Source organism: Heterodontus francisci, chromosome 13 (genome assembly GCF_036365525.1).
Source record: "Heterodontus francisci isolate sHetFra1 chromosome 13, sHetFra1.hap1, whole genome shotgun sequence".
NCBI lineage: Eukaryota > Metazoa > Chordata > Chondrichthyes > Heterodontiformes > Heterodontidae > Heterodontus > Heterodontus francisci.
This window is the reverse complement of record NC_090383.1, coordinates 26,213,306-26,227,999: the sequence shown is the minus strand read 5'-3', so window position 1 is coordinate 26,227,999 and position 14,694 is coordinate 26,213,306. Positions and strand designations below refer to the sequence as shown.

Here is a 14,694-nt window from a genome sequence, read left to right as displayed (position 1 = left end):
CTAAAGAATGAGCAATTTACAATCTTCCAGCAGCTCCTATTCTCTTGGCGCTGGTGGCTACTGCTTAAGTTGGTGCTCCTACTCTCTTGGACGGATACACATTGATCATGTCACTATTGGGACATCTTTCCTTTTGTTATGACCAGGTGAGAAAGAGGTCTAGCGTTCCGTTTCAGCCTTCACCTGGTCTTACTGTAACAGGGTTTAATTTTAAACACACCGTGTTTTTAGCTCCCCCTTGGTGAATCCTTGTTCACCGCTTTCCAATTATAAGGCAAAGAAACCAGCACAAACAGGCTTTCTTAGGTTTAGAGAAGAAAAGCTGAAATTTATTAAACTTAAACTCTAATTCGGTTAATGCCTACGGATACACGCCAGCATGCATACGTGATACACACATGCAAATTGAGACAGAAAAGAGCAGAAGAAAAATAAAGTGGAAAGGTTTGAGGCAATATCTGAAGAGTTGTTGTTTCGGTTCTTTGGGCTCACTGTAGAGTCCTTAATTGTAGGTAGATCTTGCTTTTTGTTGGGGCCCAGTATTCTTCTTAAAACCTGTTCACTGTAGGAGACTTTTCTTTCTTGAGCTGCATGTGTCTTCAGTGGATTCAGAGGCTTGTGAGAAAGAGATGGGAGCAGACTGGAGAGAGATCTTCTCAGTCCAGGAGCAAACAGCTTTCTGCCCAAACTGTTCGTACTAATTCAAAAAACTCAGGTTGTCCAGCAAGTTAGTCATGTGACTAGCTGGTTTGACTATGTCCATTTGTGTATTCGGCCATCTTAGCAGTCAACCTGGAATGCAAGCTCCCCCACCTTCAATGTCTGGTGATCAAAAGTCCATTGTGGGTTGAATGTCAGGGAATGGCTGCTTTGTCCTTCCAAACACCGTCTCTTAATATGCAAACGTCTTTTCCAGCCACGACTGATCTGTTCAACAAGTCCTCCCCTAACTCTAGTAAACGTTTAAAATCAATGTTCTTGACAAAATTAATGTGCTCATTATTGGCAGGTGGGGGCCTAGCATGACACTCCTTTCTCAGTCCTTTACAAGGGAGGAGCAGCACGCTGCCTTTTCCCTGCTGGGATATGAAAGTAAGCGGTCTTCGTGATGGTGTGGATATGTGCTTCACAAGTTCATCTCAGGATCAAATACAATACCAAGGTTGTAAACAATCTGGTTTAGCCTCAGACAGTTGCCAGAGGCATCAGTGGAATTGGTGGTAAGGGATCAGTGTTTGTGGTGGGGACTGAAGAAAATGGCTTTGGTCTTACAACAACAATTTGTACTTATGTAGTGTCTTTAATATAATAAAATGTCCCAAGGCATTATAACAATGACTCCCCTTCAAAAGTACTTCATTGGCTGCAAAATGCTTTCGGACATCCTGCGCGCTATATAAATGAAAGTCTTTCTTTTTACCAATATTTAGTTGGAGAAAATTTCTGCTGATCCAGGATTGGATGATGGACAAGCAGCATAACAAATCAGGGGCAGTGAAGAGGTCGAGAGAGGTGGTAGTGACATAGAGCTGGGGGTATTTAGAGCATATGTGGAACCTGAGGTCATGTTTTCAGATAATGTCACTGAGGGGCAGCATGTAGATGAGAAATAGGAGGGGGCCAAGGATAGATCTATGGATATATCTAAAGCAGTACAACAACATAAGTAGTAAATTCATTTGGAAGTGATCATATAATTAAAACATTGGATTCCTTTTATTCGTTCATGGGATATGGGCATCACTGGCAAGGCCAGCAGTTATTGACCATCCATAATTGCCCATGAGATGTAGGTGGCAGTGAGCTGCCTTCTTGAACCACTGCAGTCCTTGTGGTGTAGGCACACCCACAATACTGTTAGGGAGTGAGTTCCAGGATTTCGATCCAATGACAGTGAAGGAACAGCGATATATTCGCAAATCAGGATGGTGTGCAACTTGGAAGGGAATTTGCAGGTGGTGACGTTCCAATGTTCCTAATGTCTTTGCTCCTCTACATAGTAGAGACCGCAGGTACAGAAGGTGCTGTCAAAGCTTTGGAAAATTGCTGCATTGCATTTTGTAAAAGGTATACACTGCTGCCACTGTGTGCTGGTGGTGGAGGGAATTAATATTTATGCTGATGGATGGGGTGCCAATCAAGCACCTTTGTCCTGGATGGTGTCAAGCTTTTTGTTGCAGGCCAGTGGACAGTATTCCATCACACTTGTACCTTACAGATGGTGAACACTCTTTGGGGGAGTCAGCAGAACTCCCAGCCTCTGACCTGCTCTTACAGCCACAGTATTTATATGCCTGGTCCAGTTAAGTTTCTGATAGATGGTAACCCCCAGGATATTGGTGGTGGGGGAATTCAGTGATGAATGTCAATGGGAGATGATTTGACTCTCTCTTGTTGGAGATGGTCATTGCCTGGTACTTGTGTGGCGTGAATGTTACTTGCCACTTAGGGGACTGAGCATGTGCAGTCATCAGCGAACATTCCCACTTCTGAGCTGATGATAGAGGGAAGGTCATTGTTGAAGCAGCTAAGTTGGTTGGGCCTAGGACACAGCCCCGAGAAACTCTTGCAGTGATGTCCTGTAGCTGAGACGATTGGCCTCCAACGACCACAACCACGTTCCTTTGGGCGAAGTGAAGAATTTTTCCTCTGATTCCCTTTGACTTCAATTTCACTAGAGCTCCAAAATACCACACTTGTTCAAATGCTGCCTTGATGTCAAGTACAGTCACGCTCACCTCGCCTCTAGCCTCTTTTTTCGATGTTTAGACCAAGGCTGTAATGAGGTCTGGAGCCGAGTGGTCCTGGCGGAACCCAAACTGAGCATCAGTGAGCAGGTTATTGCTGAGTAAGTGTGGCTTGATAGCACTGTTGCTAATACCTTCCATCACTTTGCTGATGATTGACAGCAGACTGATTGGGCGGTAATTGGCTGGATTGGATTTGTTTTGCTTTTGTGGACAGGCCATACCTGAGCAATTTTCCACATTGTTGGGTAGATGCCAGTGCTGCAGCTGTCCTGGAGGAGCTTGGCTAGGGGCACAGCTAGTTCTGGAGCACAAGTCCTCAGCACTACAGCTGTGATATTGTTGCAGCCTTTAACGTTTGCTGTTTCCTGTGTGCTCAGTCGTTTCTGGGTATCACGCTGTACATAATAGTGGTGTCTACTTATTAACTTCTGAAGGTCAGTAACATTGGGGGGATTTTATGCTCTCCCCAGCATTGGGTTTGGAGGCGGGGAGAGCATTTAATCGGGTGGGATGGTGCCAGGAGGTTGGGGGAGACACCACCACCTTCCCACCTCCACCCAAAGTAAGTCTGGCGCAGGAAGGCCTTTCTGCTCCACCGCCAATTGAGGCCCTTAAGTGGGCAATTAATGCCAGTATTAGTCCAGGGTGGGCGGGCCTGTCGCCACACAGGTAGCATGCCTGCTGACAGCCACCACCTGCCCTTGCTGCTGATCTCCCTATTGCGCCCCCTCCCCTGAAACCCCCACCCCACGAAACCCCTCCCACCTGACTTACCTGTGGCCTGGGTCCAGCACCTCTGGTGAATCCAGTACCTGTAGCAGCCACCACTCCTGCGGTGGTGTTGCTCAGTTAAGGAGCTGCCAGCCGCTGATTGTCCGACAGCTCTCAGCAGGCGGGATGTCCGTTGCCGGGATCAATAATCCCGGGGAAGGTCTGCTGCTGTCCACTTAAGTGCCTAATTGACACGCAATCAGCGGACCTTCCCTAGGGAAGGCAACTCAGTGCTCTAACCGACGCTTTAGCTGGTGGTTGAGGCCCTCATCGCCCAGATAAAATCCCGACCATTGTGTGCTGCTACCTATAGCAAATGATTTAATTGTAGGTTTGGCACTTGACTGTTTCACCATTCATCAAAAGGTAGAGCTTTATAATGTTTGCACATTGAATCCTACCATGTTTAGCACAGAAACAATCCATTTGGGCATGAAGCTTGCAATGATTTTCTAAACATGAGCCACTTTACTTAATGCCAATCTTCTGCTCACCTCGGCAACTATCTAATTCCTTTTTGTAAAAGGAAATTTGGACTCTGGTTCAACAACAATTTGTTGCAGTGAATTCTATGTTCTAACTATCCTCTAATCTCCCCTTTAATTCTTTTTGGGATTATTTTAAATCTGTGCCCTCTCATTACCATCTTGATAACTAGCAGGAAAAATCCTTACTATTTAGTTAAGAGATACAGCACTGAAACAGGCCCTTTGGCCCACCGAGTCTGTGCTGACCAACAACCACCCATTTATACTAATCCGACATTAAGCCCATATTCCCTACCACATCCCCACCATTCTCCTACCACCACTAGGGGCAATTTACAATGGCCAATTTATCTATCAACCTTCAAGTCTTTGGCTGTGGGAGGAAACCAGAGCACCTAGCAGAAACCCCACATGGCCACAGGGAGAACTTGCAAACTCTGCACAGGCAGTGCCCAAAACTGAACCCAGGTTGCTGGAGCTATGAGGCTGTGGTGCTAACCACTGCGCCACCCTTATCCTAACCCTGAATAATCTTGAATAGCTCAAACCTCCTCAGTCTAATGAAAAAATCTTCACTTCTCAAGGCTGTAACCCCTCATCCCTGGTATCATTCTAGTCAATCTATGATGCACTTTTTTCTATTGCTTTTATACTGTTCGTATGATATATTGCCCCAAAGTACATACAAGCGATGTTATAGTGGCAATTTAAAAAAGTGAATAAACTGTATATCACTGATGAGAATTTATTTCTATGAGTGTCTGGGGCTTGCCACTCAAAACAATGTTGATTTGTGGCCCATTATTTGCTGCAGCTGGAAAATATTTTCTTACATATTGCATCAACACTTTTTGTTACAAATTCCAGAGTTTATAACAATATGTAACACGATTATATATATTTTTTTAATTATAATTTTATAAGTTTAAGATGGAGTCCGGAAGCCAGAAGGTCAGGTGACTTCACATCCACTCTCCGAAAGGACAGGACAGAAGTCTTGGTTCCCAGGGCAACAAAGAACACAGATAAAATACCTTTTTTTTGAAAAACAGGGATTGCAGGGTAACACCTGAAGAACAATGGGTTTCGCCCTCCCAGACTTTCGGGTTGTAAAACTAGGGGTCAGTGATTTTGAAGATGCAAATGTACCAAGCAACTGTTAACACCTGGGAACTAGGGAAGGCCCAGGTGGCTCTATGAAACCAGGCTTCTGGACTTTGCCTATTGGTACAAGACCATAAGCTATTGACTTGTGAGTCCAGATAAATTTAACAGATTTTCTGAAGGCAGACAGGCTGTAAGAGAAGAAACCAGCAGTTGCAGCCTCAAGGCAGGCTGCAAGAGAACAAAGAACAGTACAGCACAGGAACAGGCCATTCGGCCCTCCAAGCCTGCGCCGATCTTGATGCCTGCCGAAACTAACACCTTCTGCACTTCCGGGGCCCATATCCCTCTATTCCCTTCCTATTCATGTATTTGTCAAGATGTCTCTTAAACGTCGCTATCGTATCTGCTTCCACCACCTCCCCTGGCAGCAAGTTCCAGGCACTCGCCACCCTCTGTGTAAAAACCTTGCCTCGCACATCCCCTCTAAACTTTGCCCCTCGCACCTTAAACCTATGTCCCCTAGTAACTGACTCTGCCACCCTGGGAAAAAGCTTCTGACTATCCACTCTGTCCATGCTGCTCATAACTTTGTAAACCTCTATCATGTCTCCCCTCCACCTCCGTTGTTCCAGTGAAAACAATCTGAGTTTTTCCAACCTCTCCTCATAGCTAATGCCCTCCAGACCAGGCAACATCCTGGTAAACCTCCTCTGTACCCTCTCCAAAGCCTCCACGTCCTTCTGGTAGTGTGGCGACCAGAATTGCACGCAATATTCCAAGTGTGGCCTAACTAAGGTTCTGTACAGCTGCAACATAACTTGCCAATTTTTATACTCTATGCCCTGACCGATGAAGGCAAGCATGCCGTATGCCTTCTTGACTACCTTATCCACCTGCGTTGCCACTTTCAGTGACCTGTGGACCTGTACGCCCAGATCTCTCTGCCTGTCAATACTCCTAGGGGTTCTGCCATTTACTGTATACCTCCCACCTGCATTCGACCTTCCAAAATGCATTACCTCACATTTGTCCGGATTAAACTCCATCTGCCATTTCTCCGCCCAAGTCTCCAACCAATCTATATCCTGCTGTATCCTCTGGCAATCCTCATCATTATCCGCAACTCCACCAACCTTTGTGTCGTCCGCAAACTTACTAATCAGACCAGCTACATTTTCCTCCAAATCATTTATATATACTACAAACAGCAAAGGTCCCAGCACTGATCCCTGTGGAACACCACTAGTCACATCCCTCCATTCAGAAAAACACACATCCACTGTTACCCTCTGTCTTCTGTGACTGAGCCAGTTCTGATTCCATCTTGCCAGCTCACCTCTGATCCCGTGTGACTTCACCTTTTGAACCAGTCTGCCATGCGGGACCTTGTCAAAGGCTTTACTAAAGTCCAGATAGACAACATCCACTGCCCTTTCTTCCATCAATCATCTTCGTCACTTCCTCAAAAAACTCAATCAAATTAGTAAGACACGACCTCCCCTTCACAAAACCATGCTGTCTCTCGCTAATAAGTTCGTTTGTTTCCAAATGGGAGTAAATCCTGTCCCGAAGAATCCTCTCTAATAGTTTCCCTACCACTGACGTAAGACTCACCGGCCTATAATTTCCTGGATTATCCTTGCCACCCTTCTTAAACAAAGGAACAACATTGGCTATTCTCCAGTCCTCTGGGACCTCACCTACAGCCAATGAGGATGCAAAGATTTCTGTCAAGGCCCCAGCAATTTCTTCCCTTGCCTCCCTCAGTATTCTAGGGTAGATCCCATCAGGCCCTGGGGACTTATCTACCTTAATGCTTTGCAAGACACCCAACACCTCCTCCTTTTTGATAATGAGATGACTGAGACTATCTGCACTCCCTTCCCGAGGCTCATCATCCACCAAGTCCTTCTCCTTGGTGAATACTGATGCAAAGTAATTTAGCACCTCGCCCATTTCCTCTGGTTCCACGCATAGATTCCCATCTCTGTCCTTGAGTGGGCCGACCCTTTCCCTGGTTACCCTCTTGCTCTTTATATATGTATAAAAAGCCTTGGGATTTTCCTTAATCCTGTTTGCCAATGACTTTTCATGACCCCTTTTAGCCCTCCTAACTCCTTGCTTAAGTTCCTTCCTACTGTCTTTATATTCCTCAAGTGCTTCATCTGTTCCTAGCCTTCCAGCCCTTACAAATGCTTCCTTTTTCTTTTTGACTAGGCTCACAATATCCCGTGTTATCCAAGCTTCCCGAAACTTACCAAACTTGTCTTTCTTCCTCACAGGAACATGCTGGTCCTGATTCTAATCAGCTGACGTTTGAAAGACTCCCACATGTCAGATGTTGATTTACCCTCAAACAGCCGCCCCCAATCTAAATTCTTCAGTTCCTGCCTAATATTGTTATAATTAGCCTTCCCCCAATTTAGCACCTTCACCCGAGGACTACTCTTATCCTTATCCACAAGTACCTTAAAACTTATGGTCACTGCTCCCAAAATGCTCCCCCACTGAAATTCCGACCACCTGGCCGGGCTCATTCCCCAATACCAGGTCCAGAATGGCCCCATCCCTAGTTGGACTATCTACATACTGTTTCAAGAAGCCCTCCTGGATACTCCTCACAAATTCTGCCCCATCCAAGCCCCTAGCACTAAGTGAGTCCCAGTCAATATTGGGGAAGTTAAAATCACCCACCACTACAACCCTGTTACCTTTACATCTTTCCAAAATCTGTCTACATATCTGCTCCTCTACCTCCCGCTGGCTGTTGGGAGGCCTGTAGTAAACCCCCAACATCGTGACTGCACCCTTCCTATTCCTGAGCTCCACCCATATTGCCTCGCTGCATGACCTCTCTGAGGTGTCCTCCCGCAGTACAGCTGTGATATTCTCCTTAACCAGTAATGCAACTCCCCCACCCCTTTTACATCCCCCTCTATCCCGCCTGAAGCTTCTAAAGCCTGGAACATTTAGCTGCCAATCCTGCCCTTCCCTCAACCAAGTCTCTGTAATAGCAACAACATCATATTTCCAAGTACTAATCCAAGCTCTAAGTTCATCTGCCTTACTTGTTATACTTCTCGCATTGAAACAAATGCACTTCAGACCACCAGTCCCGCTGTGCTCAGCAACATCTCCCTGCCTGCTCTTCCTCTTAGTCCTACTGGCCTTATTTACTATGTCCTCCTTGTTTACTTCACTAGCTGTCCTACTGCTCTGGTTTCCACCCCCCTGCCACACTAATTTAAACCCTCCTGAGTGACGCTAGCAAACCTTGCAGCCAGGATATTAGTGCCCTTCCAGTTTAGATGCAACCCGTCCTTCTTGTACAGGTTCCATCTGTCCCCGAAGAGAGCCCAATGGTCCAGATATCTGAAACCCTCCCTTCTACACCAACTGCCTGGCCACGTGTTTAGCTGCACTATCTTCCCATTTCTAGCCTCACTGGCACGTGGCACAGGGAGTAATCCAGAGATTACAACCCTAGAGGTCCTGTTTTTTAACTTACTACCTAACTCCCTAAACTCCCCCTGCAGGACCTCATCACTCTTCCTGCCTATGTCATTGGTACCAATGTGTACCACAACCTCTGGCTGTTCACCCTCCCCCTTCAGAATGCCCTCTGTCCATTCAGAGACATCCTTGACCCTGGCACCAGGGAGGCAACATACCTTCCTGGAGTCTCTTTCACGTCCACAGAAGTGCCTATCTGTGCCCCTGACTATAGAGTCCCCTATAACTATTGCTCTTCTGCGCTTTGTCCCTCCCTGCTGAACAACAGTGCCAGCCGTGGTGCCACTGCTCTGGCTGCTGCTGTTTTCCCCTGATAGGCCATCCCCCCCAACAGTATCCAAAACGGTGTACTTGTTAGAGAGGGGGATAGCCACAGGGGATTCCTGCACTGACTGCCTGCCCCTTCTAGCGGTCACCCATCTATCTGCCTGCACTTTGGGTGTAACCACTTCTCTAAAACTACTGTCTATGATGCTTTCCGCCACCTGCATGCTCCTAAGTGCATCCAGTTGCCGCTCCAACTGATCCATGCGGTCTGTGAGGAGCTGCAACTGGGTACACTTCCTGCAGATGTAGTCGCCCGGAACGCTGGAAGCGGCACGGACCTCCCACATCTCACAGGTAAAGCACTTCACCCCTCTACCTGACATTTCTAGCACTAATTAGTTAATTAATTTAAAATAAATAAATACTTATTAAATCCTTACTAAATTATGATACACTTAACTATATGGTCCCGAGTGCTAGATTTCTACAATAAATACTAAACGCTAACTAAATACAGTAATCTCCTCCCTCTGGTTTAGTTACTCTACTTATTAATTAGTGTTTTAATCAATTTTTATCAGTTTTATTTTCAAATTCAGTACAGATTCCCTACCAGCCAATCAGGTCACAGCTTTCCTGTGACGTCCTTTTTCAGTTTTCTTTTCCCACCCGAGGTAACTTACCGGGTCTGGAACTCCGCCCTCCGAGTCTGCTCCGAGAATCCCCGAGGTTAACTCCGCCCTCCGAGTCTGCTCCGAGAATCCCCGAGGTTAACTCCGCCCTCCGAGTCTGCTCCGAGAATCCCCGAGGTTAACTCCCCCCTCTGAGTCTGCTCCGAGAATCCCCGAGGTTAACTCCCCCCTCCGAGTCTGCTCCGAGAATCCCCGAGGTTAACTCCCCCCTCCGAGTCTGCTCCGAGAATCCCCGAGGTTAACTCCCCCCTCCGAGTCTGCTCCGAGAATCCCCGAGGTTAACTCCGCCCTCCGAGTCTGCTCTGAGAATCCCCGAGGTTAACTCCGCCCTCCGAGTCTGCTTTGAGAATCCCCGAGGTTAACTCCGCCCTCCAAGTCTGCTCCGAGAATCCCCGAGGTAAGTTTTTTATACTTACCGCTCTGGAACTCCGCCCTCCGAGTCTGCTCCGAGAATCCCCGAGGTAAGTTTTTTTTATACTTACCGCTCTGGAACTCCGCCCTCCGAGTCTGCTCCGAGAATCCCCGACGTAAGTTTTTTTTATACTTACCGCTCTGGAACTCCGCCCTCCGAGTCTGCTCCGAGAATCCCCGAGGTAAGTTTTTTTTATATACTTACCGCTCTGGAACTCCGCCCTCCGAGTCTGCTCCGAGAATCCCCGAGGTAAGTTTTTTTTTATACTTACTGCTCTGGAACTCCGCCCTCCGAGAAGAAGCCAGAATTGCGGCCTCAAGAGAAACAGAGGGAGCACCTGCTCTCGGAAACCTGATACAGTAAAAGGCCGCGAAGACTTGAACCTGTTTTGAAAGTTGAAGCTTGCGGAGAAGTAGAAGATCAGCAGGATCACCAGGAATCGCCTAATTCATGACGTCCAGGTCGGAGGTGTTCGGAGAAGTGAACAAAGAGGACACTAATTTTGAAAAGGTATGGGAGATCCAACCCATTGCAAGTAGGAGGAGTTTGGGACTTTTAACTGCAAAGATTTTGCCATCAAAGAGGACTGTGTAACGTATAATTGTGGTGTGAGGTTTCCAAGTTTGAATAAGTAAATACCTTTGTAATTTCCGATATCAGCTTCTTACAAAGTACTATTTAGTTAATGGGGATTTCTTTTAGTTTAGTTGTTATGATATGTCTTAAAATGTGAAATTTTGCACAATTCTTTAAATTGGTCTGGGGATTCATATCTCGTATTTTTCACGTTAACGATCTCCTGGAGGTCATAACATATCATGAAGTAACTTATGTAAAATTAGTCAATCAAAACACACAAAATATGCTCTCACGATGACTCAGTGGGCAGATCAGAAAAGCCTGCAGTCAGCTCAGCAACCTGCATGTTAGCAAGCCATAAACAGCAATCAGCTACTGCAATTCACTGTCCTGTGCATCACCAGCAGCCAGTCCACAGCCAGCAGTTTTCAACAAGCCCCATCTTCCAGTCCTGTGTAACATCCAGGCCAATAAAAGGGAAAAACTCTGAAAATGGGGTTGTTGAAGTCCACAAGCTAGAGTTCCCTCAAAAGCTGAAATTATTCATCTACTTAGTTCCTCCCTATAGCTCAGATGATCAAACATATTCTGTGTAACTGTTTAAGCCATTGTATGAAACTCTATGCACATGAGCATGAGGCTCCAAACATTTTTTTCAAACAGTAAAGTGAAATATCTGTTCCAAACCTTACCATACAAAGCCTTCGGATGGAAAGCTGATATCTGTTATTTGAAAAATTAGCTCTTGGTATTAAGAAAAAGATGACTGGAAAATGTGTCTATAGGGATTGAGTTAGACTCCAGTATTTAATAACCTGACAACACTTACTGTGCGCAGACAAGCACAAATATTAATCCATGTCTATGGTGCACTTCTGTCACAGAATTTAATTTGCACTTTGAATGCCCCATTTAACATTTGGAGTCTGAGAAGTACAAACAAGAAAATCTTAATATGAAACATGGTTTGTTGTTTTAATTAATGTATACACGAATCGTATTTACAGCAAATTAAACAAGGCAAACTAATATCCATTACACCACTTCAGGCATATGCAGAACCTTTCTTGAATATGTTGCATCTAGATGTCACTGTTTCACTTCGGAACCATATTGAGATTTGATGGGGATTGTTAGATGGTAGGAAGATGATCAAACCGTTGCTGACGAACCTGCTTTCTGGGATCTGGTGCAGGTGACCCATTATGACCAGGAAGCTGAGGTAAAAGCTGATTATAAAAATTACAAAACAAACTAATAAATGTGCTACAAGCGTTTGTGATGTGAGCCATAGGCCTCAATTTTAACTCCCACCCCAAACCCAACAGATAGGAAAGGGTTGTGCAAGGTAATAAAATCTTGAAAATGGAAATCCTGTCACCTTCCCAGACAGTTTTATATTAACGTTGGTGATTCAGTCCATCGGCAAGGCTCCATTGAAAGCAGGTAGGGTCCTACTTAACATGTGAAAGTCACAGCCCAATGACATAATTGGCACCATAATGTAATATTAATATCAAGCCAAGGGGAGTACCACTACCATGGGAGAAGCCAATTGGCCGGAAGAATAAGTCTTAGAAATTTCCATCTGTTTGAACTCGTTGTGGGACAGGAGGTGCGGGAGTGCATCCATCAGGCCCTGCAAGGAGTCCTTGGGCCTCCCCAGCCCTGGCCTCCCCCCACACCAATTGAAAAGGTAATCCCCAAACCTGGCATCTCGCAATCACAAAGGAAATCCCCTCTTCCCACTGAATGCCCTCCCATGGGTCCATGGCTTTGGCTTCCTGCAGCCAAACTCCGCATTGCCTGCTAGATGGCAAGGGGATTCCAGAAAGTTTAATTTAAATGAGGCCCTGCTGTTAAGACTGGTGGGGCTTCACATCCCTGACCTGGCTGGGTGTATAACCCACTTTCGGGCTCACCCGCACCCTTCCCAACCCACCACCCACAACCCTACAAACATCAATGCCATAGAGTGAATACTTCTCAACCTTGGATCAGAATTTATTGCAACTTAAACGGAATGTACATTTTGCTCTTGATCAACCACAGTATTAATATTAGATAAGTTGTGTGTCATTTAAGATTTTTTTCCCCATTTTATGACTGATTAAGTGGATTATAGTTAAATATCCTGAAAGTTAATATTCAAACAGATGGATTGTTTATTTTCATTAACCTAATTTTCTGAGACATTAATGTGTGGCAAAAAGTCCTAATCCTAAATTGGTTATTGTTTACGAATGATAAAAATGCCTCTTTACGTTGGAAAGCAGAACTTCTTTTAAGGATATGGTTGCACTTTGAACTTTGTCCTCATCTCTGGAATGTTGTTTCTTATTATCATGCTGAAACTTGCTTATAAGGAATCTTTACTATGATGACAAATGGGATCTTTTTTTTAAAATCTGATTTTTAAATAGCCCAGGACTTTGAGCTAGCTCTTCTGTAACATCTCTCTTAAAGTCTTGTTGAAATAAATAATTAAAAAAAAATAAGACTGCAATATACAGTTTATCAGCATATAGCTTCATTCGTTTCTCCATACAAATGAAGGGTTGTAAAGCATTCTGGGCAACAGACTTTCTATGCCTCAATTAGACCATCTTTAGTTGTTTTTTTTTATTCATTCATGGGATGTGGGCATTGTTGGCTAGCTCAGCATTTATTGCCCATCCCTAATTGCCCTTGAGAAAGTGGTGGTGAGCCACCTTTTCGAACCGCTGCAGTCCATGTGGGGTAGGTACTCCCACAATGCTGTTAGGAAGGGAGTTCCAGGATTTTGACCCAGTGACAGTAAAGGAACAGGGATATAGTTCCAAGTCAGGATGGAGTGTGGCTTGGAGGGAAACTTGTAAGTGGTGGTGTTCCCATGCAACTACTGCCCTTGTCCTTCCAGGTGGCAGAAGTTGCGTATTTGGAAGGTGCTGTCTAAGGATCCTTGGTGTGTTGCTGCAGTGCATTTTGTAGATGGGGGTACACACTGCTGCCACTGTGTGTCGGTGGTGGAGGGAGTGAATGTTTGTGGATGGGGTGCCAATCAAGCGAGCTGCTTTGTCCTGAAAGGTGTCAAGCTTCTTGAGTGTTGTTGGAGCTGCACCCATCCAGGCAAGCAGAGAGTATTCCATCACACACCTGACTTGTGCCATGTAGATGGTGGACAGGCTTTGGGAAGTCAGGAGGTGAGTTTCTCGCTGCAGGATTCCTAGCCTCTGACCTGCTCTTGTAGCCACTGTATGGCTACTCCAGTTCAGTTTCTGGTCAATGGTAACCCCTAGGATGTTGATAGTAGGGGATTCAGCGATGGGAATGCCATTGAATGTCAAGGGGAGATGGTTAGATTCTTTCTTGTTTGAGACAGTCATTGCCTGGCACTAGTGTGGTGCAAATGTTATTTGTCACTTATCAGCCCAAGCCTGGATATTGTCCAGGTCTTGCTGCATTTCGACACGGACTGCTTCAGTATCTGATGAGTCGCGAATTGTGCTGAACATTGTGCAATCATCAGCGACCATCCCCACTTCTGACCTTATGATGGAGGGAAGGTCATTGATGAAGCAGCTGTAGATGGTTGGGCCTAGGACACTACCCTGAGGAACTCCTGCAGTGATGTCCTGGAGCTCAGATGATTGACCTCCGACAACCACAACCACCTTCCTTTGTGCTAGGTATGACTCCAACCAGCAGACAGTTTTCCCCCTGATTCTCATAGACTCCAGTTTTGCTAGGTCAAATGCTGCCTTGATGTCAAGGGCACTCTCACCTCACCTCTTGAGTTCAGCTCTTTTGTCCATGTTTGAACCAAGGCTGTAATGAGGTCAGCTGAGTGGCCCAGGCAGAACCAAAAGTGAGCATCACTGAGCAGGTTATTGCTAAGCAAGTGCCGCTTGATAGCACTGTCGACGACACCTTCCATCACTTCACTGATGATCGAGAGTAGACTGATGGGCCAGTAATTGGTCGGGTTGGATTTGTCCTGCTGTTTGTGTACAGGACATACCTGGGCAATTTTCCACATTGCTGGGTAGATGCCAGTGTTGTAGCTGTACTGGAACAGCTCGGCTAGGGGCGCGGCAAGTTCTGGAGCACAGGCCTTCAGTACTATTGGCGGAATG

At 45.7% G+C, this 14,694-nt stretch overlaps 1 protein-coding gene across 4 annotated transcripts in view; it reads right to left on the bottom strand.

The window, feature by feature from the left end:
* Positions 1-11,536: 11,536 nt before the first annotated feature.
* Positions 11,537-14,694, bottom strand: part of LOC137376294 (cyclin-dependent kinase-like 4) — a 136,409-nt gene continuing 133,251 nt past the window's right edge. For 3 of the 4 annotated variants that reach the window (XM_068044559.1, XM_068044558.1, XM_068044560.1), the window contains one exon: positions 11,537-11,808. In XM_068044559.1, the coding sequence (XP_067900660.1) occupies positions 11,713-11,808 (96 nt within the window). In that variant the 3' untranslated portion in view covers positions 11,537-11,712. The remainder of the gene's footprint in view (positions 11,809-14,694) is intronic. The other variant, XM_068044561.1, reaches the window with a different exon arrangement.